Raw genomic sequence first — 25,457 nt, forward strand, 5'->3', positions numbered from 1 at the left:
ACAGACATCATTCACGCCACCTTACAATACTCATAACAATCACAATCCCTAACTTAACATAAACTCCATTGAGATAATAATTCAAATTTCATAAAAAATTTGATTAAAATTTTTTTCGAGATTAATTAGAAAATATTTAATAAGTAAGAAGATTTTTAAAAAAATTTAAGAAAAAAATTTTTTTTGATAGTCAAATTAATAAGCTTATAAATAGTGAGGTTTCTATAATATGATAAAAATATAAATGAATTTTAAAATTTTATAAGATACACAACTCATAAAATTAGAAAAAATTAAAAGAATTTTTTATGAATACGTATGTTTAAAAAGATTAAAAGAGAATAAAAGGATATCATAGAAACATGAGTGCACATCGAAATTTTTAAATAAAAGGTGAGGTAGAGAGGAGGAAGATAAAAGAAAATAATTGGCTGATATTTTTAGTCTCAGGTTGTTGGAATTTTTAATGCAGCCCAATTTCATTTGGGAGTCCAATATCAAATAGTTCAAGGTTCCAATTCAATTGGAAGTCCATCAAATTTGGCCTAAGATTTTAAGGTATGTATTTTCTTTATTTTACTTTTTTATATTTATATTGTTTAAATGAGTTGTGTAAATTATTGTTGTAAATAAATATTGAATAAATAATTCAAAAATATTGTTTAAATAACAGTTTTATTTTTTTTATTATTGACAAGTCAAAATATTTTTGGATTTCACCAAAATTTGGGATAATTTAAAAATTATTTTTATTAAATATAGATTTATTTAAATAATCAAAATAAATAAATAAACAAAATATAAAATAATAAAAATAAAAAGTGATTAGTTGATCAAAATCTGTTGAAAAAGGGGTTGTTAGAGAAAAATAAAGGAGTCTTATTTTTCTTAATTATAACTAAGTAAAAATGATTTTTTAAATTACACCAAAGATTTGGGAAAACCTTAAAATCAATTTTTACAAATAAAGATTTTATTTAAATAATCACAAAATATTAAATAATTGCAAAATTTTACATAATAATTAAATTGTAATTATTATTTGTTTAAATTATATATGTTTTTTATTTCATTATATTTGTGAATAAAAATTCTCATAAAAAAATTTTAAAAATATTGTGAAATGGTCGAATATTTTTCTCAAAATTTTACAAGTGAAAATATTTTCTATAAATTCCACAAGAAAGTTGGAAAATTTATAAAATTTAAATAATAAATTTTTTAAATAAAATAATAAAAACGATTTTTGTTAACATTAGATTTTTGGAATAAATTTCAAATATTAAAAAAGATCATATATCAAATGAAGGATAACATTTGTTTCAATTAGATGCTAATACCTTTCTCAAGTGCAATTATATTTTCAAACTTAGTTTTGATTGTCATAAAACAAAATTATTTTTTGATAAGCTTTAATTAATTTTAGAATTTTATTAAATAAAAATTTAAATGATCAATCACATTAAAATAAAAAAAAAATTGATAATGATTCTATATTTTTTTCAAGGTCGAAGGACCTAGTCTCCTTGACTAAAAGGACAATAATAACCCGAGATGTAAGAAAATGTACTGCTCTGTCCAATTACTGTAGTCTCAAATGCTGTTCTTACAATTAAAATAAGATGTATTGTTAACTTTTTTACTGAACAATAATACTGCAGCCAGTGAAGAAGCTGTACAATGGACTTTGCTCCACATGCAACTCTTGAGATTTAAACCTGATCATCTATCTTGAAGTTCTGGCTGACAACATGATGACCGAAGGCGAAAGCCGAGTGAATGTATAGGCATTAACAGTTCACAATCTTAGCCAGATTCTGTTTTGGTCTGCAAAAATGATGCTCTCGTCGAAACCGGACAAACGACCTCAAAGAAATTGTGAAAGAATCCGTTTTCGTACACATTATTCCTTACAACACCTTCAGTATTCTCTAGAGGGGACCTTCTGAAGAAGGATTTACATTTGCTCTCCGGAGGCTTTCCATCACAACTCATCCTGGTGATGCTTGCTTTCAATGCTGCAACATTTGCTCTTGCTTCACTCAGTTTCTTCTAGCTGCCAGCTTAAGTAGTCTTGCCACTTGAAGTTCTGTATTTTCAGACAGATGAGAACATGTGATTCTAGTTTCATGGTTTCAACTACAACTCAATCTGCGTAGCAAACTATTTCATGGTTTATGTTCGGTCAAGGCTGGGTTGGCAAATTCAGGTAACAAACTAAATGGGCAAGGTTTAAACGGCTCTCACCTCGTTCATTGAGGTGTTTGTGAGACAAAGATTAGCATGATACCCAAAGAAACTCGCCAATAAGAGAGAAACTAAAGCCATGAACATCATAAGTGGTATTTGGGTGTTATATGAACCCAACAGCAACTGCGACAACCAAAAGACAATTTATTGAACTCAAAATATCTACCGCAAGATCCAAAACATAAAGCAGAAAACATTCAAAATAATGAAGGCACTATAGGAAGTTAATCTTCCTACAGTTGTTTCAAAACAAAAATTGTAGTCTCACATCAAGCAATAACCCTTGGCAATAATTCAGATTACAGAATATATATGAAACTCACCTGTACAATATGAGGAGCTAAACTGCCAAAAGAATCATCTACACCAAAATAAACTGAAAAACAAAGAAAATGGCACGGAACATTTAGTATATATGTAGAGCATTAAGAAACTAGAAAATCTTAGTACAAATCGATTTACCTGTTAAAATATATACTATTTCAATTCTTTCAATCGTCCAGTAAGGACCAATCCAAGAGCAATTGTCGCGTACATGCAAAGAAGGATATGACTACAGAATGCTAAATATGATCTTCAGTCTTCTTTAGAATTGTGGGTTTAAAGTAATAACTAGGATTGACTAATTGAAGGACAAAACAAGAATTGTTGATACAACTAATTACAAATATCATACAGAAATCCACGTTGTCAAAGGCTGAACCAGTAAAGCAATAACGGAGGAAATAATAACTTAGAATTTGATGTCTGTGGCTGCCATCTATTGACAGAAGCCATGACAGGAACATAGAAAGATCATTATCAGGTGATAGAATTTACAGTTAAATAAATGCAAGGTGTCGCCATATACATAGTCGTAAAAGAGATCCTTAAGAAGATCAAAATCCAAACTAATGTTAAGGTACCTAGAAATCAATACAAACAATCCAAATCACTCGAAAATAGCAAAAATTTAAAAACAAACATCGGTGGGTAGTGAGATAGGAACATGGCAGCTTTGACAGGGTTGGTGGCAGAGCAGAGGAGTTCCCTATTCATCCTGAAGCAAAGAAGCACCAGACCAACTATAAAGAAATTGTGACAATATGAGAAGACAAACGAAGTTTTGCAAAACAATACCTTTAATTCTCAAAAGAAAATGAGGTGAAGCACTTCTCTCAAAAACATAGAAAATATTGTTTTTATTCAGCTTGAAAATGTGTCCGACAACCTTCCTCCGCTATAAATTCTGGACATTCTGTAAACAAAACATCATGATAAAAGTGAAAACAAACACCGTTAAAAGAACCACATATTTTCAAAGAATTCTATGAACAAGGTGACATATATAACCATTATATTTTGAATATGCAACTGAATAAAATATTTAAAATATCAGATTAATACTCATTGCACAGCTATAATCTTCCATTCTATAAAAATGTTACTATGAATTGTAAACTTTTATGAGTGGGCATCAAATCTTCATTTCAATAATAATAATCTTTATTACCAGATAAAGAATGTAGGTGTGTATACTACGTCCTATATACGTAGTTACGTGCTAAAAAACAGTTATCCATCAACTAAATCCACGGATTCTTTTCAGAAAGATTAAATTAATTAAGCAAATTGGAAGCATTTAGAATGGTTAGCTTTAACAGAGTGTAGAAGCAAAAAGAATATAAAATTCTAAAATTTTGAAAAATAAGTATCTGAATAAACATATACCATTTCTATGAAAATTTGTTCCATGGTGGTGTTTAGATTACCGTCCCAACGATCTTTTTCTTCAGCAAATTTCGCTTTCAGCAAACTTGGAGGTAACTCTCCTCTGCAGAAAATTTTAATCTTTGGACAGTTTCTCTCAATAACCTCTTCCAAGGAATGGAATCCAAAGGCATAATTACGATATTTTACTCTGTAAAGCAAGTTCATTTGGTGCACCTGTTCGATGGAGGTGAAAGCTTATCAAGGTATAGCCCTGGTTATAAGTTGTCATGGAATGCCATAGCCACTATGTTTAAACAAGGTAGCTAAGTACTCTTTGACTGGCTTAAACTCCTCCCAGGTGATTCAGGGTAGATCCTAACATATGCATGCATCAAAATTCATTTCTGAGCTGTGTGGATTTTAACCTATAAAATTTGGTAAACGGTCAACAACGAAGTGTGTGAGAAAAAATAATGAAGGTTATGGAAGTAAAAGACTTACTCACCATCTGCTTTCTCACTTCAACTGAAGGAACATGACTAAGCCTCAAGTATCTCACAAGTTTAAATGAAAAAAAGTATTCAAGTCTTTTACAATCAAACACCTATAGAAGATTTAGTGATTTGCAAAATGAACCCCCACGGAGTTGGTTGCCTCGTTATGCCATATCTTTCTCCAGTTTCCCACACCTATGATGCTCAATTCCTTTAAGCAAGGGAATGCCACCTATGAAATTTGTTTGATTGTGTCAATAATTGCATAGAATTTAAGGTAAGATTAATGGAGAGAGAGTAATGACACAGAGAAAACAAAGTAATGGAGTATCACTATCACCTTTTCATTGAAAAGAGTTGGAGAGGCAATCTCTGAGTTGTTTCCTTCTGCATCAGAGACGAACGTATCTAATGTAAGACAACTCTCTATCCTAACAGTTCTCAACGAGGGGAAATCAAGGTAACTTCCATGGCAGAATCTCGTCAGTTTGGGAAGGTATTTGAGCAATAGGAATTCTAGTTTACCGAACAACTTTTGGCTCATCAGTTCTTCTTTCGCTAATCCCTCTATCAAGATTACTTTTTCTACATTCTCACAATTCTCAATGTTAAGAATCTTGAGTTGCGCAAAACTTTCCATCATTGAGGACGAAAATAGACAGTTTAAATTGTGACAGCCCTCGATAGTCAAGCATGTTAAATATTGGGCACAAGAAGCTGTTGCCAGAAATTTTTTATGCCAGATTCTCTGAATGTTGATTGATGACCGTTCCAAATCCTCCAAGCTTGGAAAAACCTGCATACGGTATATATATTCCTTAATGCATGAAAAACTTTCCACTCTTTAGCTGATAAATAAATAAAAGAAAAAGAACACATGAATGCCGGTACTAGAGAAGCATGCAAATGATAAGAACGTGTTTTTCATTTCCTCGATCACCAAATAAGAACAAAAGATTTTAACTAGAAGAAAATTTTAACTTAATCAAAACTCTATAATGTGATCAGTTGCGTTGGCAGACACATCAAACTGTCTGTATTTGTGCCCAACTTACTTGTTGATAGGTCTGCATAAATGTCTGGTGTAAATCTTGCTGCATTTGAATCAATGAAATTTTTAAGGGAGCCAAAAAGCAGAAAAATCTATTGTTACAACATTCTTAAAAGTCATATAACCATTAACAGAATGTTCAACATGGAAAGTTGGAAAGCCAACAATCGGGCAATGTTGCAATTCAAGTGGAATATGATCATGCACATAAAACAATTTAACAGTGGTAAGGAAATCATTTGAATTGATGCATACCTTTTCTGTAAACAACTGTCGAACAATGGCATTGAGGTTCCCTTCCCAATGCCCTACATATTCACCTTCAGTTGATTGTATTCCCTGCAGCATTGGTGTGCTCAACTCTCCCGTAGTGAAAATTTCCATCTTTGGACACTGTCCCATTATTAACTCTTCCAAGGAAGGGAATCCAAAGGCACAATTCCCTGAGCAGAAGCTTGATAGGCTCGGAAGACAACTAAGTTCCAAAGACTTCAGTTGGGAGAACACGATGCCATCCATCACATCATCACTTCCACGAGCTATGATTTCTTTTATCATTTGGCAATCAGTAATACTCATTTCTGTGAGTACCACCAAGCTTTTTGCCGTTGGGAGTGTTAATAAATTCTTAAGCCGGTGACAATTTGACACTTGCAGATTTGTCAAATGTTTAAAGTACACAGAAGACGGCACTAAAGTCTTCAATTTGTCACATTTCCACACTTTTAGAGTTTCCAGGTTACTGAAAACTTCTCCAACTTGGTATTCTTCCTTCCAGAGATGTGTCAACTCAGGAAGTTCTATCAGGAATAATTCAGTCAACCGAACAAGTGCTCCAGGATGTTCCTCCTCACCCCCAAGTCCTTCGCATTGAAATATTTCATTCAAGGGAGCTTCTTCCACTTTAAGTGTTTCAAGATTTGGCAATGACTGAATGAAACTGTTTAGGATAGTAACTAATCTGTTCGGAATTCTTTGGAGCGAAAGATATGTTAGTTTGCAAAAATGTTGGGTTGGAAGTTGTCCATGCCATATCTCCGTCATAATATCATTCGCTTCCAAAAATAACTTTTCTAAATTGGGAAACGTATCCTGAGAAGAAAATAAAAAATACGTTAAACGAAAGCAAAGATTTTGAATCGGTAAATTTCATCCATAGTTTCTAACTTTTATTCTAATTTTAATCCCGCCCTTAACTTTTGAATTATTCTATTTAGATTTCTAACCTTCTAAATTTTCATTTTGACTTTTTTGTTACATTTTTCACTAACAAATGGCATGTTACATAATATAAGCTTTTTTTGGCGTAAACGCGTGATGGTGGAAGTGGAATCAATATAAAAAATAAAAAATTATGGATGAAATTTATAATGCATGTAAAACATTTTATTTGCAATCTTAATGATTAACCTTTTAAATTTTAGAAGGTCGAAATCCTTTGTTGTTTGTACAAAAAGAGTTTAATCCATAATTTGACATCGAAAATTCAACAATCAATAAATGATATTATTGAATTTTCAATAATTGATTATGAATTCATATTATTATAAAATATATCACTTAAAATTATATTAATTCATATAAATATTAGAAATTTAATATTAAAAAATTTATTTAATATTTATATAATTTTTAATTTTTAATAGTACTTTAATTAATATTTTCGAATTTTATTATTTATTTATCTATTTAATTTTAATATTATTTAAAGGAAATTAAATTCTAATATGATTAAATGGCAATATTCAATGTTACTATCAAATAGTATTAAATAATATTATGCAAATAATATAATATAATTTTATAAATGTAATATTATTTTTAATTAATTTTTAAAATTTTATTTTGTGTATTGAATTATTATATATGCAACGATTAAAGTATTTTCTTTTCATATGTAACAAAATTACTTACAAAACATGTTCTGTAACAAAATTACTTACCAAACATGTTCTATGTGTTCAAAACAAACTTTTCAAAAAAAAAAAAAAAAAACTGAAAACAGGAAACTATACCAAACAAATTATAAATACTTACATTCTACATAGATATTAGAGGTTCATACCTCAGTGACCCAAAACAAGGGTTGTTGAAAAGAGATAATTTCCAGTTGGCTCTCTCCGAGTGTTTCTGAAAAGCTCAAATACTCCCGAGCTAATATCCCCACATTGTCGCATCCTATTACCTGCAATTGTTTTAAGGATGGCCAGCTTGTAGTATGCAACCTGGAGTAGAAATTCTTCAATTTGGGTAGCCAATGAAGTAACAAGTCTCTTATTTTAGGAAATATAAACATAGTGGTTGATTCAGTGGAATTGAGCCCATGATCAAGTCCAATTACTTCTACCAAAGATTCACACTTCACTATTTCAAGATATTCAAGTTTGTCAAGTCTTTTCATCATATGAAATGGAAAAATATTCAGAAGACTTTCACAATTTTTCACTCTAAGGAAAGTAAGTTCACAAAATGAACTAAATGTGAGTTTATTATCCCATATCGTTGTCCAATATCCAGTGCCAACGATTACCAATTTTGTTAAGTTAGGGAATACCACCTACAAAAAATTTATTTGATTGTGTTAGTAAAGGGAAATAAATTATACTACTAGCTTAACGAGATACACAAAAGAAGAGCAAAAGTATCAATTTCAAATCCTAACAAAAATTTAAGAAAGATGAAATTAATGAAGAAAAGAAAAGCTAGCTACAAGCATAACCAAAGGATTCTAAGAGCATTAAAAACTACTAATTCAATTACAAAATAGGATGATTTAACTCATAATTATAATAACAATAATAATAAAATATTAAGTAATTAAAATGTATAACGAATTGAGGCAATTAAAGGTATTCCTCATCTATTACACTAGAAATTTGTTGCATTATTTTGATAATTAATTTTTTTATGGATTAACTTAGCAAAACCATAAAATTTTTTGCTCACTATCAAAACTCTAAATTAATATTAAAATTCGATATTTTTTAACTTGTTATTATCCTCTCGCCCGCAAAAGGAGAAAAAAGAAAGACATACACAAAGCTAGAGTCTGCTATATAATAGATAAACTACTTATAAATAAATTTAAATGGGTCATTGAATAATTTGTGCCGCTATGAATTCATAATTATTTAATAATATACATATTCTATAAATTATGTAAAATTGCCATTTCATTATATGGCTTTTTGATATTATGTTTTGCTTATTTTGTTAAATTAGTTTAAAGAAAGCACAGTAAAATTAATTTATTGAGCCATTTAAAATTTTCTAGCTATTTTTATATATTATGAGACCTAAATAAATTTAAATCAGTATTTTAAAATATATATAAGTCATATCATTTATCAAATAAATATCATAATGTTTCATTGATACTTTTGGGAGCATAAATATAATAAAAAATTTAAATTCATATTTTAATTGTTTGATCTTTTATAGTTACCAAATCAATATCTAAAAGTTCCAATCGCCATCAAACTTTTATTTTGATCATATAAATATATAAAGTTAATCCATTCAAAACGATTAGATAATAATGGAAAACACTTGAAGGATAATTAAAAAAATAACAAAAAAATCATCCAAATTTAATAACAATATGACATTAAATAATACGAAAATAAACAGCCCTAAAAAAGAAAAACAATGTAAAGTTGAAAAGCAATAATCATTTTAAATCTAATTCAATTAGAGTATATCAAACAATCCATTTTGTGGCATATTATATAGGAATAATAAATCTCATAGATATTTAAACTTCTTAATGATTTAATAGAATAAAAAAATAAATTTTACTAAAAATAATTTAATTTGGTACAAAATTTAAGATTTATAAGGAGATAAATAGATAAAATAGTCAATTATTTAATTTCATATGAAAACTATCAATTAAGGATAAAGTTTATTTAAATAAAGTTTTCAATCATAATAAATAATAAATAATAGCCAATATTAAAAAATCATTAGTTAAGGATAAAATAATTAATTTAATAAATAATAAGTTGTTCACAATTTAAACTTTTGAACTTAATAGTTTTATAAATAAAATAACAATAAATATAAAGATACCATCATGAAATAAGAAACTAAAACAGAAGGAAAAATGATTCTGAATTTAGAAGGTGATTTATATTTTTTTGTTCAAACTTTATGATTATTTATTGAAAATTTTCAAAATATTGAAATTTTCAAATTTTCAAAATAACAAAAATTTAAAATTTTCAATGATTTATTTTTTTAATACGTTTGATAATTCATTTCAAAAAAATTTAATAAAATATTTTAATTTAAAAAGTACCGAAGATCTTAAGTACTTTTTACCTACTTAATGTATTAAGTTAATTTTAAAAAAATTATTTAATTACATTACTCTTATAATATTTTTTTAACAATTTATTCTTTCCTTTTTGAACTTTTTTTATTTGAAAATACTTATAAAACCACCTCTCTTTTATACAAAAGATTCAATAAAAAAGCTACTAACTTTTAGTAGCACACCAAACATTTTTATATGACAATTCCATGCTTAAATCTTCAAAACTAAAAATTTAGTATTTAATTTTTTGGTCTTGAATTTATTAAATCTAACAAACATCATCTTAGAAGCATTTGCTATGTAAAGATCAATATGCACAAACAAAAACTAACCTTATCACTGAAAAATGGTGCAATACCAATAGTCTTTATGTTCTGCTTTCTTGGAGACGAAGTTGCGAATGCAACCATCTTTGGACAATCTTTTACTGCAAGATTTGTCAAACAGGGATATTCCACTGTACCATGCCCCCAATAAAAACTTCTTAAGCTTGAACATGACTTAAGAATTAGGGATTCAAGGGAAGGGAACATGATTGTGTTTGTTGTTGCCTCCTCTGCTCCATCATTTGTGATAATTTGCTCCATCATCACACAATTTCTTACTCGCATCCGCTCCAATTGCACAAGATTCAAAGCCATGGAAGTGGTGAATATGTTTTTCAAGCTATTACATCCATAAACGTCCAAAAATTTAAGATTTTTGACATCTAAACTTTTTTGAAAATTATCTCTCCGTATCTCTATTGCCTTGGAAGAGTCAGAGAGCACCGGGCACTCTATTCCTTCACAGTCGACCTACAAAATCCAATTTATGACACCAATTATACATATTCTATGAATTATGTAAAATTACCATTTCATTATATGGCTTTTTGATATTATGTTTTACTTTATTTTGTTAAATTATTTTAAAGAAAGTACATTAAAATCAATATATTAAGCTATTTAAAATTTATTGGCTATTTTTATATGTTATAGGACCTAAAATAAATTTAAATCAGTATTATAACATATATATTATGTCATATCATTTATCATATAAATATTAAACTATTATTTTGCTCATATAAATATATAAAGTTAATCCATTCAAAACAACTAGATAATAAAAGAAAACACTTGAAGAATAACTAAAAAAAATAAAACAGCAAACAACAATAAACTAAACTTTATATCCTGTATTGTAAAGTTGGCTATATGAAAAACCAAAAAAAAAATAATAATAATAATAATTAAAAAATAATGAGAAACAAAAATCATCCAATTTTAATAGCAACTTGACATTAAATAATATGAAAATAAACAACCTAAAAAGGAAAAATATGTAAAGTTGAAAAGCAATAATCCTTTTATATCTAATTCATTTAGAGCATATAAAACAATCTATTTTGTGACATACTACATATTAATAATAAATCTCATATATATTTAAACTCTTTAATGATTCAATGGAATAAAGATTAAATTTTACTAAAAATAGTTTAATTTAGTACAAAATTCAAGATTTATAAGGAAATAAATAGATAAAAATAGTCAATTATTTAATTTCATATAAAAATTATCAATTAAGGATAAAACTTATTTAAATAAAGTTTTCAATGTTAATAAATAAAAAATATTAGCCAACATTAGGAAAACCATTAATTAAGGATAAAATAGTTGATTTAGTAAATAGTAAGTTGTTCACTTTTTAAACTTTTGAAATTGATAGTTTTATATATAAAATAACGATAAATATAAGATAAAGATGCAATCATGAATTAAAAAACTAACATAGAAGGAAAAATGACTCTAAAATTAAAAGGGGTGTGATATTTCTTTGGGTCAAACTTTGTGATAATTTATTGAAAGTTTTCAAAATATTGAAAATTTTAAATTTCAATATTTAATTTTTTCTATATGTTTGATAATTCAATTAAAAAACGACTGAATAGAAGATTTTAATAAAAGATTGTTGAAAATCTTATGTACTTTTTAACTACTTAATGTATTAAGTTAATTTCTTCAAAAAAAATTATTTAATTATATTACTCTTATAATATTTTCTTTTAACAATCATTTTTCTTTTTTAACTTTTTTTAATCGAAATACTTATAAAATCATTATCTCTTTCATACAAAAGATTCAATCAAAAAGCTACTAATTTTTAATAGCATACCAAAAAATTTTATATTACAATTCAATAGTTAAATCTTCAAAACTAAAAATTCAGTATTTAAATACATCATCTTAGAATCATTTGCTATGTAAAGAACCATATACATATATAAAAACTAACCTTATCACTGAAAAATGGTTTCTGCTGTCTTGGAGACGAAGTCGCGAAAGCAACCATCTTAGGACAATCTTGTACCGTAAGTCTTATCAAAGACGGACATTCCACTGAATTACTTCCCAAATAAAAACTTCTTAAGTTTGAACATGACTCAAGGGTTATGGATTCAAGGAAAGGGAACATGATTGTGCTTCTTGTTGCTTCCTCTGCCCCATCATTTGTGATAATTTGCTCCATCATCACACAATTTCTTACTTGCATCTCCTTCAATTGCACAAGATTCAAAGCCATGGAAGTGGTGAATATGTTTTTCAAGCTATTACATCCACAAACTTCCAAAACTTTAAGATTTTTTAAATTTAAACTTTTTTGAAGATTATCCCTCCATATCTGTATGGCTTTAGAAGTGTCAGAGAGCACCAGAAACTCTATACTTTCATAGTCAACCTACAAAATCCAATTTATGACACCAATTATTACCAAAAAAAAAAAAAAGAAAGAAAATTATAAGACTTAAGTAGAATTAAACCCCCCAAAATTCATAATAAATGGTTAAAAATAACATCCACCAATAAAAAGCTAGCCTAAAAAGGCATTTATTTCAAAGATTAAAAAATTCTGTAAATCAAGAAGTACCTTTTTTGTGTACAACCGTTGGATGGTAACATTAAGGTCACCATCCCAGTGTACCTTCTCATCTTCACCTGCAATTACTTGTACTCTTTGCAAAATTGGTGTATTTAAATCTCCCTTGCAAAAGATCTCCAATTCTGGACAGTGGCTCACTATCACTTGGTTCAAAGATGGGAATCCAAATGTGAGATGGCCAGAACAAAAGCTTTTAAGGCTTGGTAAATGTCGAAGTTCTATACATTCCAACCTATTGAAAATAATGTCATAGGTTGCTTCATCATCTCCCTCATTTCCAACAATTTCTTTCATTGAACCACAGTTTTTTATCCGCAAAATTTTGAGTTGGACCAAACTTTGGACTGCTAAGGATGTAACTAAATTTATCATTGCTCTACACTCCTGGACATCCAAAGTCATGAGATTTTGAAAAGGTGTTGAGGATGATCCTAAACTAATCATATTGCCACAAAGGACAACTTCAAGTATTTCAAGATTGGGAAGAATGCAGTCAAGTCGTGACCCTTGCATCCACATGTGTTCTAGGTAATGAAGACCACCCAGTGTTAACTTTCTAACTGGCAAAAATGTCGGAGCATTTGTCCCCTTGCCAACACCTCTTTCGTAGGAGAATAAATCATTAAATCTGCTACAACCCACCTCAAGCTTTTCCAAATTGTTGAATCTTTCAAGAAAGGTAGTTGGAAAAATAGCAGATTCATCGTGGTAGCAGAGCAGATTAAGAGCTTTTATTTCATGGAAAATGCCTTGGGAAACATTGCTGTCACATATTATTGCAATGTCATCACTGGTCAAAGACACTTCTTCTAATTTGGGAACCACCTACAAAACCAAAGAAAATCCAATTACAATAAAATGGAAAATCTATCTACCAAGAGAAACATTACAGCATTTAAGCATTTGGCTAATTGGTACAGATGTGCTTGTGTCTCCTAGCTTAAAGTCTAAAAAGCTGGTGAATTTCCATTATAAGACTTTTCCCAAATTTAGAAATTTAGAGAAATGATAAAATTCAAATTTTAACTAAATGATCGATTAAAAAAATCAGTTACATGGTATTATTACAAATAGGTAGCTTTTTAAGTGTGATCTAGAGTTCATACCTTTTCAACTAAGAAAAGTGGTGGTTGGATTTGGGAGTCCAATTGATTGTCCTCATTCATATCTGGCAAATTAAGCCCTCCAATGTCAAGTACCTTCACTTTGTTGCAATGGTATGTTTTCAACTTTTTTAGCATTGGCCACTTTGTTGTATGCATTCCAGGATAGAAACATTTGAGTTTTGGCAGGTACCATAGCATAAGGGAGGACACTTGATCAAACTTAAAATTAGTTACACTCGTTTCCCATCCTTCCGCTTTTGAAACAATCTCCTCCACTGCACAGCTATCTACTCTAAGATCTTTAAGATGTGGAAGAACTCTGGCAACTGAGGCTGGAAACACATTCTTCAGACTCCAACAGTACCTAACAGATACTACATTTAGATTTTGAAATGTTAAAATTCCTTGGGGGTCCTCGTTCCAAACATTCTTCAATTTTGGTAGATTAACAACATACAATTCTCTTAGTTGAGTAGCCACAACATTTGTTTCTTTCATATTTAACCTTTGGAGTTCAAATATATGTTCCACTGAACGACAACTAGATACTTCCAGAGTTTGAAGTCCTTGAAATGTAGTCAACAAATCAAATGGAAAAATGGTAAAGAGCTCATTACAATGTTCAACTACCATTTTTTCCAATTTGCAAAAGGAATTTGCAGAGAGTTGATTGTGCCATATCATCTTCATATTTCTCAACCAGGAAATGCTTAGATGCTCCAAACGAGGGAACGCAACCTATGTGTAACGTGTAAAGATAATAAGAATAATTAGTTCCAAGAATAAAGACAAAAGAAAGAAAAGCAAGCATAGTCCAAAACTTTATAACAATAAATCTACCTTTTCATCGAAGAGAGCTTGTGGAGAGAAATGTTGGTTCTCCTCCATTTTAGATTTATATATGAATCCCCGCAATTGAGGACATTGCTCTATCTTCAGAAGCCTCAAGGATGGGAATTCAATATTATAACTTTCTGAACAAAACCCAGTAAGATGCTGAAGCTTCCTTATCTTTAGAGAGTTTAATTGAGGAAATGAGATCGTAGCCTTGTCTTCTTCTTCTATATCCTCTGCAAATATCACCTCTCTTAAGCATTTGCATTCAACTATCTCAAAGCATTTAAGATGCGTTAGACTTCTAGCCATAGAAGATGACAATAGCTGTTTCAAGTTGTCGCAACCCTCAATGGTCAAACTTGTTAGATTTTGAGTACCGTACTCAGATATATTTGAAAACCGGTTGTGCCATATTCTTTCAACATTGATTGAGGACAACCGAAGGCTCTCCAAGCAAGGGAACACCAACTACATTAATTTAATTATACTACATTATCAGAGATATTAAAAAATTAAAATATAACAGAAGAAAAAGACTAGTCTTTTAGTGTAACATGTTCCGACAAAAACCAAGGAATGCTGTTTGCCAATGCAACGGAATACAGTACATTGAAAGAGAAATTACTTCCGTCTCAAGAAAAAGTGATTTAGTGCTATCAATTTTTTATTCCAAGATATAAATAACTATTTTGATTAATTTTAGATCAAAATCAGATTAACAATAGTCACTAACTTATGTTATCAATTTCTATTTATTAAAAAATCAAAATTGAAATAAAACGTTAAATTCTCAAGTGAAAAATCATGTGCAAACTATGATTGAATTTTAATTCTGACATTTAGCCCCCGAACAATAAAGCATCTACATTCAGGTCCTGGCCTGATAGTCAATCACAAAAGCTTCCATTTGAGAGCATATATAGATTTAGAGGAAGTCGGAAATAAGACCAACATGATATGCATGAATGAGCATTTAAACAAAAAGGATTTATGTTTTGATTAAAGAGTATATATTTCAATACACCAGGAAATGCTTAGATGCTCCAAACGAGGGAACGCAACCTATGTGTAATGTGTAAAGATAATAAGAATAATTAGTTCCAAGAATAAAGACAAAAGAAAGAAAAGCAAGCATAGTCCATAACTTTATAACAATAAATCTACCTTTTCATCGAAGAGAGCTTGTGGAGAGAAATGTTGGTTCTCCTCCATTTTAGATTTATATATGAATCCCCGCAATTGAGGACATTGCTCTATCTTCAGAAGCCTCAAGGATGGGAATTCAATATTATAACTTTCTGAACAAAACCCAGTAAGATGCTGAAGCTTCCTTATCTTTAGAGAGTTTAATTGAGGAAATGAAATCGTAGCCTTGTCTTCTTCTTCTATATCCTCTGCAAATATCACCTCTCTTAAGCATTTGCATTCAACTATCTCAAAGCATTTAAGATGCGTTAGACTTCTAGCCATAGAAGATGACAATAGCTGTTTCAAGTTGTCGCAACCCTCAATAGTCAAACTTGTTAGATTTTGAGTGCCGCACTCAGATATATTTGAAAACCGGTTGTGCCATATCCTTTCAACATTGATTGAGGACAACCGAAGGCTCTCCAAGCGAGGGAACACCAACTACATTAATGTAATTATACTACATTATTAGAAATATTAAAAAATTAAAATACAACAAAAGAAAAAGACTAGTCTTTTAGTGTAACATGTTCCGACTTCCAACAAAAACCAAGGAATGGGGTTTGCCAATACAACGGAATGCAGTACATTGAAAGAGAAATTACTTCCCCTCTCAATAAAAAGTGATTTAGTGTTATCAATTTTTTATTCCAAGATATAAATGACTATTCTGATTAATTTTAGATCAAAATCAGATTAATAATAGTCACTAATTTATGTTTATCAATTTCTGTTTATTAAAAAATCCAAATTGAAATAAAACATTAAATTCTCAAGTGAAAAATCATGTGCAAACTATGATTGAATTTTAATTCTGACATTTAGCCCTCGAACAATAAAACATTCACATTCAGGTCATGGCCTCATTGTCAATCACAAAGGCTTTCATTTAAGAGCATATATAGATTTAGAAGAAGTCAGAAATAAGACCAACATGATATGCATTTGAATGAGCATTTAAACAAAAAGGATTTATGTTTTGATTAAAGAGTATATATTTCAATACACCATCAATGAATGAAAGGTTGAAACCTCGTTCATTAGTAAACCTAAAAGCTAAAATGTCCTTGAAAATAGACTACTTCAAATTTTGGATATTTGTTCAGACTTTCCTTGATAGATGCTTTTTCCTTTTTTTTTTTTCTCTATATCACTGATTTTTTTTTTATTTTTTGCCTTTTTCTTTCCATTCATTTTTTTTTAAAGCAAAATCATTTAGCAACTGACGCAAAGGAAAGCATACCTTTTCACTAAAAAGCGATAACTCATTTTGACATGAAGAATTAGAGCCCTTTTTGTTTTCAAAGCAAAAGCTAATGAGCTGTGGTAGACCATAAAGTGTCAAGGATCTCAATTGAAGAAATTCATTTTCATAAGCTGCACCGTCATCACTAATGATATATTCGATCTCCGAACCATTTTGGATATGGAGATTCTTCAACCGCTGAAAGCCGTCCTCATCCATTAAGTCATGCAGTGCAACCTTGATACCTTTCATGTCATCTAAATATAAATCTTCAGTTTTGTTAAGAAACATCTTAAATCCATGATCCAACTCATCGACACTTGTATTTAACTCGAGTTTCAATGTCCTTGGGTGATTACACTCACCAACCCAATCCCATCCTTTTCCTATGAAAATCTTGTATCTTTCCAACTTCTTGGAGAACAAGTCCGCTGGCATAATCTTGGCATCAGGAATATGAACATCTAAAGTGGTCAGATGAGACAAAAGCTTCAATTCAGCAAGACTAGCATTTCTTTGTTGGTTGGCTTGACTCTCTACTTCCCATTGAACAAAACTGTTACCCATATACAATTCTTCCAATCTAGACAAACTCGATAAGACCCCTGGTTGAATTATATTGAGTGTGTTACAACCACTGAGATCTAATAACCTTAATTTAATCAATTCCCCAATTTCCTTAGGTAGCCTTTCAATATCAGAACCAAAAAGGCTAAGAATTTCTAAATTCTTAAGCTCACCAACCCCAGCAATATCTCCCAAAATACATTGGTCCAGGCACAAAGTCCGAAGGTTTGTTAGGAGACTAATTGAGGAAGGCAAGGACTCAAACTGCATCTTAGTCAAATCTAAAACTTTAAGATTTTTCATTTCCTCAAAAAAGCTGATTGGTATTTTCACAGAAGAATCCTTGCTACACACATAGAAAAGGGTAAGTCGCGGACAGTTCAACTCTTTGGGAAAATAGCTAATATTAGCATAACTCAAACTAATCATGGTGCATTTTTCCATTGTCTCTCCATTAGGCCAATCTTTTGAACCATCTTCGGGCTTTAATGCAAACACATTGTTGTCCCTAGAAGCGATTGCTAAGGCCGCATCACAAATAAGATCATGCATATCAACTCGCACATTGGTGTAACTATCACGCAACAAACAAGAGGATTTGAGGTCACTCACCACTGTCGACAATCTATCTCGTGTTTCTTTTACTGTGTTGACACCATGAAAGAAACCCAAACCAATGGTATATTTCAGCAAGTCTTGAATAGAAGTGTTGCGACCTAGCAGCCCGCAAAGCAAGAATGTCTGTTTGAGTTCTTCTGTTTCCAAATGGTCGTAACTCAACTCTATCGCTGAATAAACATGTACTGATATTCCTGTGAAGCTTGTTGGGGAAGGCCTTTGTAGTTTTCTCAAAGCATCATTCCACGCAAAAGAGCTTTTTTTTCTTAAAGCCCTTGCAACTGTTGCAATGGCGAGAGGCAGTCCTGCACATTTTTTGGCTACTTCAATTGCTGTAGATCGCAACTCAGGACTTTCAGCGTCGTCCCCAGCCATCTTCTTAAACAGGTCCCAAGCTTCTTTATCTTCTAAAACAGATATTTCAAAAATTTGCCGAGCATCCATCTCATTACTTAGAACATTTACATCTCTTGACGTGAGCAATATGTTGCATCCCTTGTTTTCATCTCCAAAAGGAATTCCCACTTCCTTCAAATCTAGTTTCTTCCAAATATCATCTAAAATAACAAGAACCTTCTTCTCTTTCTTCAATCTTTCGCGCAATCGGGCTGCTCTAACCACCACATCCTTTCCTTCTAATTTTAGACCCAATGAAGCTGCAAGTTGATCTTGAACTTTTTGAAGGTCAGGAGTACTCTGATTCACAAATGCCATAGTCACCGAATCAAATAACTTGTCTTCTTTGGCCTGTCTATAAACTTCTTTAACTAGCGTGGTTTTGCCCACACCAGCCATCCCATACACCCCTATCAGGTTGGTACTGCCATCTTTCAATGCCTCCATGATGTCTTTAAATACCTTCGCTCTTGATTCGAACGCCTCAAAATCTTTAAGAGTTGCATCCACTATGTCTAGAGGAGGAGCAGGGCAAGAAACACTGTTGAATTCACCTTGTCGAAGGTGTTCATTAAAAGCCGCGACAACTTCTTCAGCTTTCCTGCTAAGTTTGTAGCGAGACTTGATGTTAGGACACAAGCCAATGAAGCACTTGCTCTTTGCTTTGTCTTCAAGATCCTCAACATTTTTCCTCCCCTCTTTGATTACCTTGTCCACAGTACTGCACCAAAGCTTGACGTCCGGTTTTATCTCCTCCACATTCCTTTCTGCAACTTCGATCTCTTTCTGCACGCCTTCTCTTTTCGCCAACAACATCCTCATTTTCGCCTCAAACTTCTCAACGTTTTTCTTATAGATGATTGCATATCTCATATGACGTTTGATTTCTTGGAAGATGCCTTTCGCAGTTTCCGAAGAAAGGTTGGCTGCAGCGTCAGTAGCAACGGCTTCCATTTTTTTTGGTTGATTGGTTTGTTTGAAGCAGACCAGCAAAGCAAATGACAGAAGAAAACAGAGACAAGAGGGGAGCAATTAACAACAAAGATTAAGACAGCAAGCAATATATGTAATCATCTATGGGCAAACACGAGAAATGGCTTGGACAGACTCCCTTCCGATGAGGGAACCGGAGAAAAACAGAGAGGAAAAACAGAACAAGAAGGAAACTAAAACAAGGCTAAAAAAACAAAAAGAAAAGCAGAAAGGTGGGATGTAGGTGAAATGGTTTTTGGGGAAAAAAGAAAGAGCAACTGAGATTGTGGAGAAAGTTAGAGTGGAAATTGATTAGAGACAGATTAGTTGAGGAGAAAGTTTGAAGCTTTATTTATGGGTAAAAACTAGAAACGGTTTGGACAGACTCGTCTTCCAATCCGCTAGAGGGAACCAAGAGAAAAACAAAGAAGAAAGAAAGAAAGAACAGCAAGGGGACTGAAACCAGGCAAGAAAACACAAAAGCAAAGCAAGGTGAGGAGTAAGGGAAAGGGTTTTTTGAAGAAAAGAGCAACCGAGTTTGAGTAGAAAGTTAGAGTGGGTACTGTAGAGGCCTAGAGGAAGATCAGTTGGGAAGAAAGGTTGAAGCTTTATTTATGGGTGGAGAGAAGTTGAATTCAGTAATCGCATTGCTCAAAGTCTTCTCTTTTAAATAGTTTTTAAGTATTTTCCTTTTCATTTAAGGAAAATTTTAAGAAATGGTTTCACATTGCAATTTGCTTAGGATTTCGAACGTTGAAATAAATTGCAATTACAAAGAAAGACAGACCTTCGAAACTACAGCCCCAGCTTCCAGACCTTAGAAAATTACACAAAAGCTTTTGAAAAGAAAAATCAACTTCCTCTATTTGGATGTTAGAGCAACTGGTTTTCGGTTCCTTTGTGACGCATGAATTATTCACCATTTTCTATTGGCTACTTGCTTTGAAATTGCACTTATGAAGAAAGACTGATTAAAGATCAAAAAATTGCACAAATAATAATAATAATAATAATAATAATAATAGATCAAAGAAAAATTTTGATTAAAGATAAACGCATGAGTTTTCTCTTGACAACTGTTAAGTTTTAAAATAATTATTTTATCCTTTCAGTTAAAATAAAAACAAAAAGTAAGTTATCATGTTGTCTCTAAACTATTATATTTTTTAACGTACTATTTAAATAAAAATATTTTAATCAAATATTTAAATTATATTTTTGTAATTAAATTGTCTCGATCTTTAATATTGGTAAAAAAAAATTGATGTGAGATGAATATTTAATACTAACACATGTTAAAAAATTTTAATTAGTACTTTATTATTATTGTCATATCAATATTAAAAAATATATATTTTTTGAAAAATTCTAAAAATTTTAAAAAAATTTAAAATTCAAAAAATATTCAAAAAGTTTTTAAAATTCAGAAAAAATCTAAGAAAATTATAAAAAAAAATACAAATTAAGGGAAATTAAGAATTTTTTAAAAAATCAAAATTTTAAAAAAATCCAAAAATTTTCAAAAAATTTTTGGAAAATTCTTGAAATAGTCGATGATTACCCTTACATTGCCTTGAACACCGAGTTTCCAGGCATTGTATTGCGTCCTGTGGGTAATTTCAAGAACAACTATGACTATCACTACCAAACTTTGAAAGACGATATTAATATGTTAAAGTAGATTCAGTTGAGTCTTACGTTTTCGGATCATGAGAAAGGAAACTTGCCTACTCATGGAACTGATAAGTTTCACATATGGCAATTTAATTTCAGTAAGTTTAACGTCAACGAGGATGTATTTGCTAATGATTCTGTCCAGCTTTTGAGGCAAAGTGGGATTGATTTCAAGAAAAACAACGAGAAGGGCATTGAAGCAATGAGGTTTGGTGAGCTTTTGATGTGTTCAAGGATTGTTTTGAATGATAATGTGCATTGGGTTACTTTCGATAATGGTTATGATTTCGGTTACTTGCTTAAGCTCTTGACTTTGCCATAATTTGCCAGATACCCAAGTTAGGTTCTTTAGTTTGATCAGTATTTATTTTCCTACCCTTAATGATATTAAGCATTTGATGAAGTTTTGCAACAGTTTGCAAAGTGGATTAAACAAACTTGCAGAGTTGTTGGAAGTGGAAAGAGTTGGGATTTGTCATCAAGCAGGTTCAGATAGTTTGCTCGCATCTTGTACATTTATGAAATCGAAAGAGAATTTCTTTAGTGGCTATTTGGAAAAATATTCAAGTGTGTTGTATGGTTTGGGTGTTGAGATCGACAGGGTACTCTTTGATAATGAAAAGTAATAAAGACAAAAAGAAAAGGAAAGGAAAAAAAAATTTGGACGACTTATTGTTTGTTTTTACGAGTATGCTTTATATCCATAGTTAAATGTCGAAGGTTTTTTTATTTTAAATATATTTTACGTTTTTTTGATTTTTTTAATTTTAAGAAATTTTTATATTTATTAAAATATTCATTTTTTGAATTTTTCAAAATTCTTTTGAAAATTTTTGGATTTTTTTAAAATTTTGATTTTTTTGAAAAAATTTAATTTTCCTTATTTTTCTAATAACTTTTAAATAAAATTTAGAATTTTTTTTAAAATTTTAAAATTTTTATAATTTTAAAATATTTTAAAATATTTTTTTGTATTTTTCAAAAATTTTTAGAATTTTATAAATTTTTTTAAAATTTTATTTTAATGCTGATATGGTATTAACTGAACTTTCTTTTATGTATGTTAATATTTTATTAGATATTTATGTTAAATCAATTTTTTAACTGTGTTAATAGTTTAAGTAATTTAATTTATGAAAATATAATTTAAGTATTTTATTAGAAAATTTTTATTTAAATATCACACTAAAAAATACAATAATTTAGAGATCAATATTATTTAAAAAATAATGAGATAAAGTTTTACGTAGGGAACAAATAAGTTAGAACACTTTAGAAGAAGATAAAGAAGTTGACGGAGCATAAACAATGAGAGAGACGAGGGAGAGAGACAAGAATGATGGGAAACAAAGATTTGGTAGTAGAGAAAAAGTGGGTGGCTGTTTAATCTTTACTCTTTCACTGCCTCCAATTATTCTCCTTGTTTTGTCTTATTCTTTCATTCATTTTTTTTGTCTCTTTCTTTTGTTCTTTAATATTTTTATGTTTTCCTTTTATTTTCTTAGATTGAGCTTTAAAATTTTGACTTTTGTTATTTAAAACAAAGCTTCTCCCAAATAATCGAAAAAAAAAAAACAAAAAAGGGAGAATCAAAATTAGAGAAAGTAAATTGAAGGTTTTTCTAAAAGATTTCAAAAACAGATGGTGTTTAGAAAATTTTAATTATGGGAAAACCAAATTGAGTAATGAAAATAAAATAAAAAAGTTTGAATTAATTTTTTTATATGTATTTTTAAAAAATTAATTCTAGGGCTTTCAATAAAGAACTTAATATCTACCTACTAAAAGAACTCTTAGAAGAGTATAAGAGAAGAGAAAAGATTTATAAAGAGAGAAGAATTGGGTATATTTAATTAAGTTGTAGACACCAAATTTATTCGGATCTTAATTGAGTCTCGTTTTAAAATTCATTTGGTGTATTTGGTTCTTAGACCCAAGTCTAGTTTCGATTAAATTGGGCTCTAGGCTCGATTTCAATTCAATTAGGTTTTAGGCTCAATTCGATTCAATCAGGCCCGAAACCTATTTCCTTTTAAGCCTAAGGTCTTAAAATTTTTTTGTTATTTTATTGTATATTATTATTTTTTATATTAATTTATTAATTAAAAATAACAATATTAAAAAATTAAAAATTAAAAAAAAATAAAAAGTAGGGGGTAGTGTACGACACCACTACTATCCTTGTCTAGTCCCATCAAATCAGTCACCCTCACCAACCACCCAACTAGCCAACCTATAGCCTACCCTATAGCCACCACCTGCTCCACCCTGCACCATCAGCCAGCCCTATAAAGCATCAAACTTTCTCCCTTTTCAGCTCTCTCGGACACAGACTCGGACAAACCCAAAAAACCCTAGTTTTCACACCCATAAAAAACTCCAATTCCCGCACTCAACGAATCCCCAACCTCAGACATCTTGCCCTTCACCTACTAAAAACCCAGAGACCTCCATGCTTAAGGAACCTAGGTTCCCATACCTCGAAACCCAAGCATTCCTAAACTCATACCCAGAACATAAACAAAAAAATAAAAAATAAAACACAATCATTGCCTACGACGAGGAACTCAACGCCAAAGGGGTACTTGCAAAAAAATATATATCAGTTGCAGTTAAAAAAAAGCAAAAAAACAAAAAAAAAGAAGACAAAAACTTTAAACCTCTATCTACGTTGATTGAGGCTATTTTTAATAAAAAGAAGGTCGGAACCAAAAAAAGGGCATCAAAGAGGATTTTTTAGAGCATTTTGGCATTTTTCACCATTGACAACCATCGATAATGATCGTCGACAATGACCCAGTGACGATTGGCGTAATAGTCCGGAGGCCAGATAGTGGCCGAGCTCTAGAGCTCTAACTTTTTTTAGAGGGGTAGAAGGGGTAAAATGAACTAAATTTTTTTTTGATTTTATATAGAAAGCCAACGCCCAAAATAAGGTCATTTAGATCACGAAAGATCTGCGCGTCAACCCGGTCTGATCCAAGGTCTGCATACCCGACCTATAACCCACTTCTACCTCAACTTAAGACTAGTCCAATTGAACTGGTAATAAATCGCTGAATTGCCAAATCGTCAAACCAATCAGATCGGCCCAGACCGATGTTGACTGGACTGTAGACCGATCCGGTTTAGGTATTTTTTAATTTTTTTATATATTATTTTTGTTATTCTAAATTTTATTATTAATATTTATGTATGTTAAAATGTGTAAATTTGCTAGAATAGATTTTTGTTGTTGTTTTATAATAATAAATAAATAAATAAAAGAGAATAATAACAAAAAATGCTAAAAATGTTTAAAAAAAAATAAAATAATTAAAAAATGATGATTGATAATGTAATAAATTTTTTCTTTCCCTACCTAGATGTTGGAGGGAATCAAAACATTCTTTTAAAAATAATTCTGCCTAGATATTGGGGAATTATAAAAAATATATAAAGAAATATCGTATAAAAAATATAATAATAATAATAATAATAATAAATAATTTTTGTAAAAAAGAAATATATGAAAACTTTAATTATTATTTTGAAAATTATAAAAACTAAACTTGCTTCGAAAATTCGACCAGATGCTAGGATTTTTAAAGATGTTCGTATTTTCTTTAAATCCTAAAATCCAACCTTAAACCCTCTAAACCTTAAAATCCAAATCTTCAAAATCTAAAACCCTAACCCTTAAAACCTTGATCTAAACTCTAACCAAGACCATCTCAAAATCCTAAAGACACGTATTAAAATTTCACTCGAAATAATTTGTTCTTGAATGTTGCCTAGATGATAGGATATTTAAGAAACTTTATTTCATTAATTTTTCATACCAATCCTTAATTCGCTTTAACCATGTGATTAACATCAATAAATAAAAAGGGTATAATAATAAAATAAGATATTAAATATGAATAGTCACACCTAAGCTCCGCCTATATGTTGGGGAGTCAATGTGGTCTCGTTATATTCAAGAATCCAATTTCAAATTTACATTTTATTATCATACGCAACACCTATTGGCTCACATGCATTTATTTATTATTGTTTGCATTCGTTTGCATCTCATTGTCTTTACTTTTTACTTACTATCTAATAATAAAATCATCTACTTTTTCGTACAAAAATGTTTTTT

At 30.3% G+C, this 25,457-nt stretch overlaps 1 protein-coding gene and 2 pseudogenes across 4 annotated transcripts; 1 reads left to right on the top strand and 2 right to left on the bottom strand.

Moving 5' to 3' along the window:
- Window positions 1-1,559: 1,559 nt before the first annotated feature.
- Window positions 1,560-4,167, bottom strand: LOC111277595 (putative protein S-acyltransferase 17; annotated as a pseudogene). Its single transcript, XR_016343443.1, has 6 exons — window positions 4,002-4,167; window positions 3,215-3,314; window positions 2,713-2,824; window positions 2,574-2,626; window positions 2,248-2,373; window positions 1,560-2,089 (listed from the first exon to the last, which is right to left on the bottom strand). The product of XR_016343443.1 is annotated as a putative protein S-acyltransferase 17 (transcript).
- LOC111277593 (uncharacterized) lies at window positions 1,930-20,496 on the bottom strand. Of its 3 annotated transcripts, XM_089764071.1 has the most exons (17): window positions 17,105-20,496; window positions 15,838-16,302; window positions 14,677-15,141; window positions 13,837-14,574; window positions 12,719-13,555; window positions 12,086-12,529; window positions 10,138-10,602; window positions 7,553-8,044; window positions 5,743-6,579; window positions 4,777-5,232; window positions 4,448-4,668; window positions 4,177-4,367; window positions 3,961-4,063; window positions 3,370-3,487; window positions 2,713-3,289; window positions 2,574-2,626; window positions 2,300-2,373 (listed from the first exon to the last, which is right to left on the bottom strand). In XM_089764071.1, exons 1-11 carry the CDS (start codon window positions 19,640-19,642, stop codon window positions 4,558-4,560), a joined length of 7,848 nt encoding a protein of 2,615 aa, XP_089620197.1. In that variant the 5' UTR covers window positions 19,643-20,496; the 3' UTR covers window positions 2,300-2,373; window positions 2,574-2,626; window positions 2,713-3,289; window positions 3,370-3,487; window positions 3,961-4,063; window positions 4,177-4,367; window positions 4,448-4,557. The 3 variants fall into 3 exon arrangements, with proteins under 3 accessions (XP_089620198.1, XP_089620196.1, XP_089620197.1); XM_089764072.1 differs by lacking the exon at window positions 2,300-2,373 and adding an exon at window positions 1,930-2,089 and having other exon boundaries at window positions 2,574-3,289; XM_089764070.1 differs by having other exon boundaries at window positions 2,278-2,373; window positions 2,574-3,289.
- Window positions 20,497-21,197: 701 nt separating this feature from the next.
- LOC111277598 (putative CCR4-associated factor 1 homolog 6 pseudogene) lies at window positions 21,198-22,152 on the top strand (annotated as a pseudogene).
- Window positions 22,153-25,457: the final 3,305 nt, after the last annotated feature.

The sequence above is a fragment of the Durio zibethinus genome, chromosome 7 (assembly GCF_047325235.1).
Source record: "Durio zibethinus cultivar Kanyao isolate XHJ-2024 chromosome 7, ASM4732523v1, whole genome shotgun sequence".
Lineage (NCBI taxonomy): Eukaryota > Viridiplantae > Streptophyta > Magnoliopsida > Malvales > Malvaceae > Durio > Durio zibethinus.

Excerpts from the sequence above, each read along its gene's own strand:
- LOC111277593 (XM_089764072.1), bottom strand. The coding sequence starts at position 19,642 with ATGGAAGCCGTTGCTACTGACGCTGCAGCCAACCTTTCTTCGGAAACT. Across the intron at positions 12,530-12,718 it reads AACGGTTGTACACAAAAAAG|GTTGACTATGAAAGTATAGA; the intron begins GTACTTCTTGAT and ends TGGATTTTGTAG. Across the intron at positions 10,603-12,085 it reads AACCATTTTTCAGTGATAAG|GTCGACTGTGAAGGAATAGA; the intron begins GTTAGTTTTTAT and ends TGGATTTTGTAG.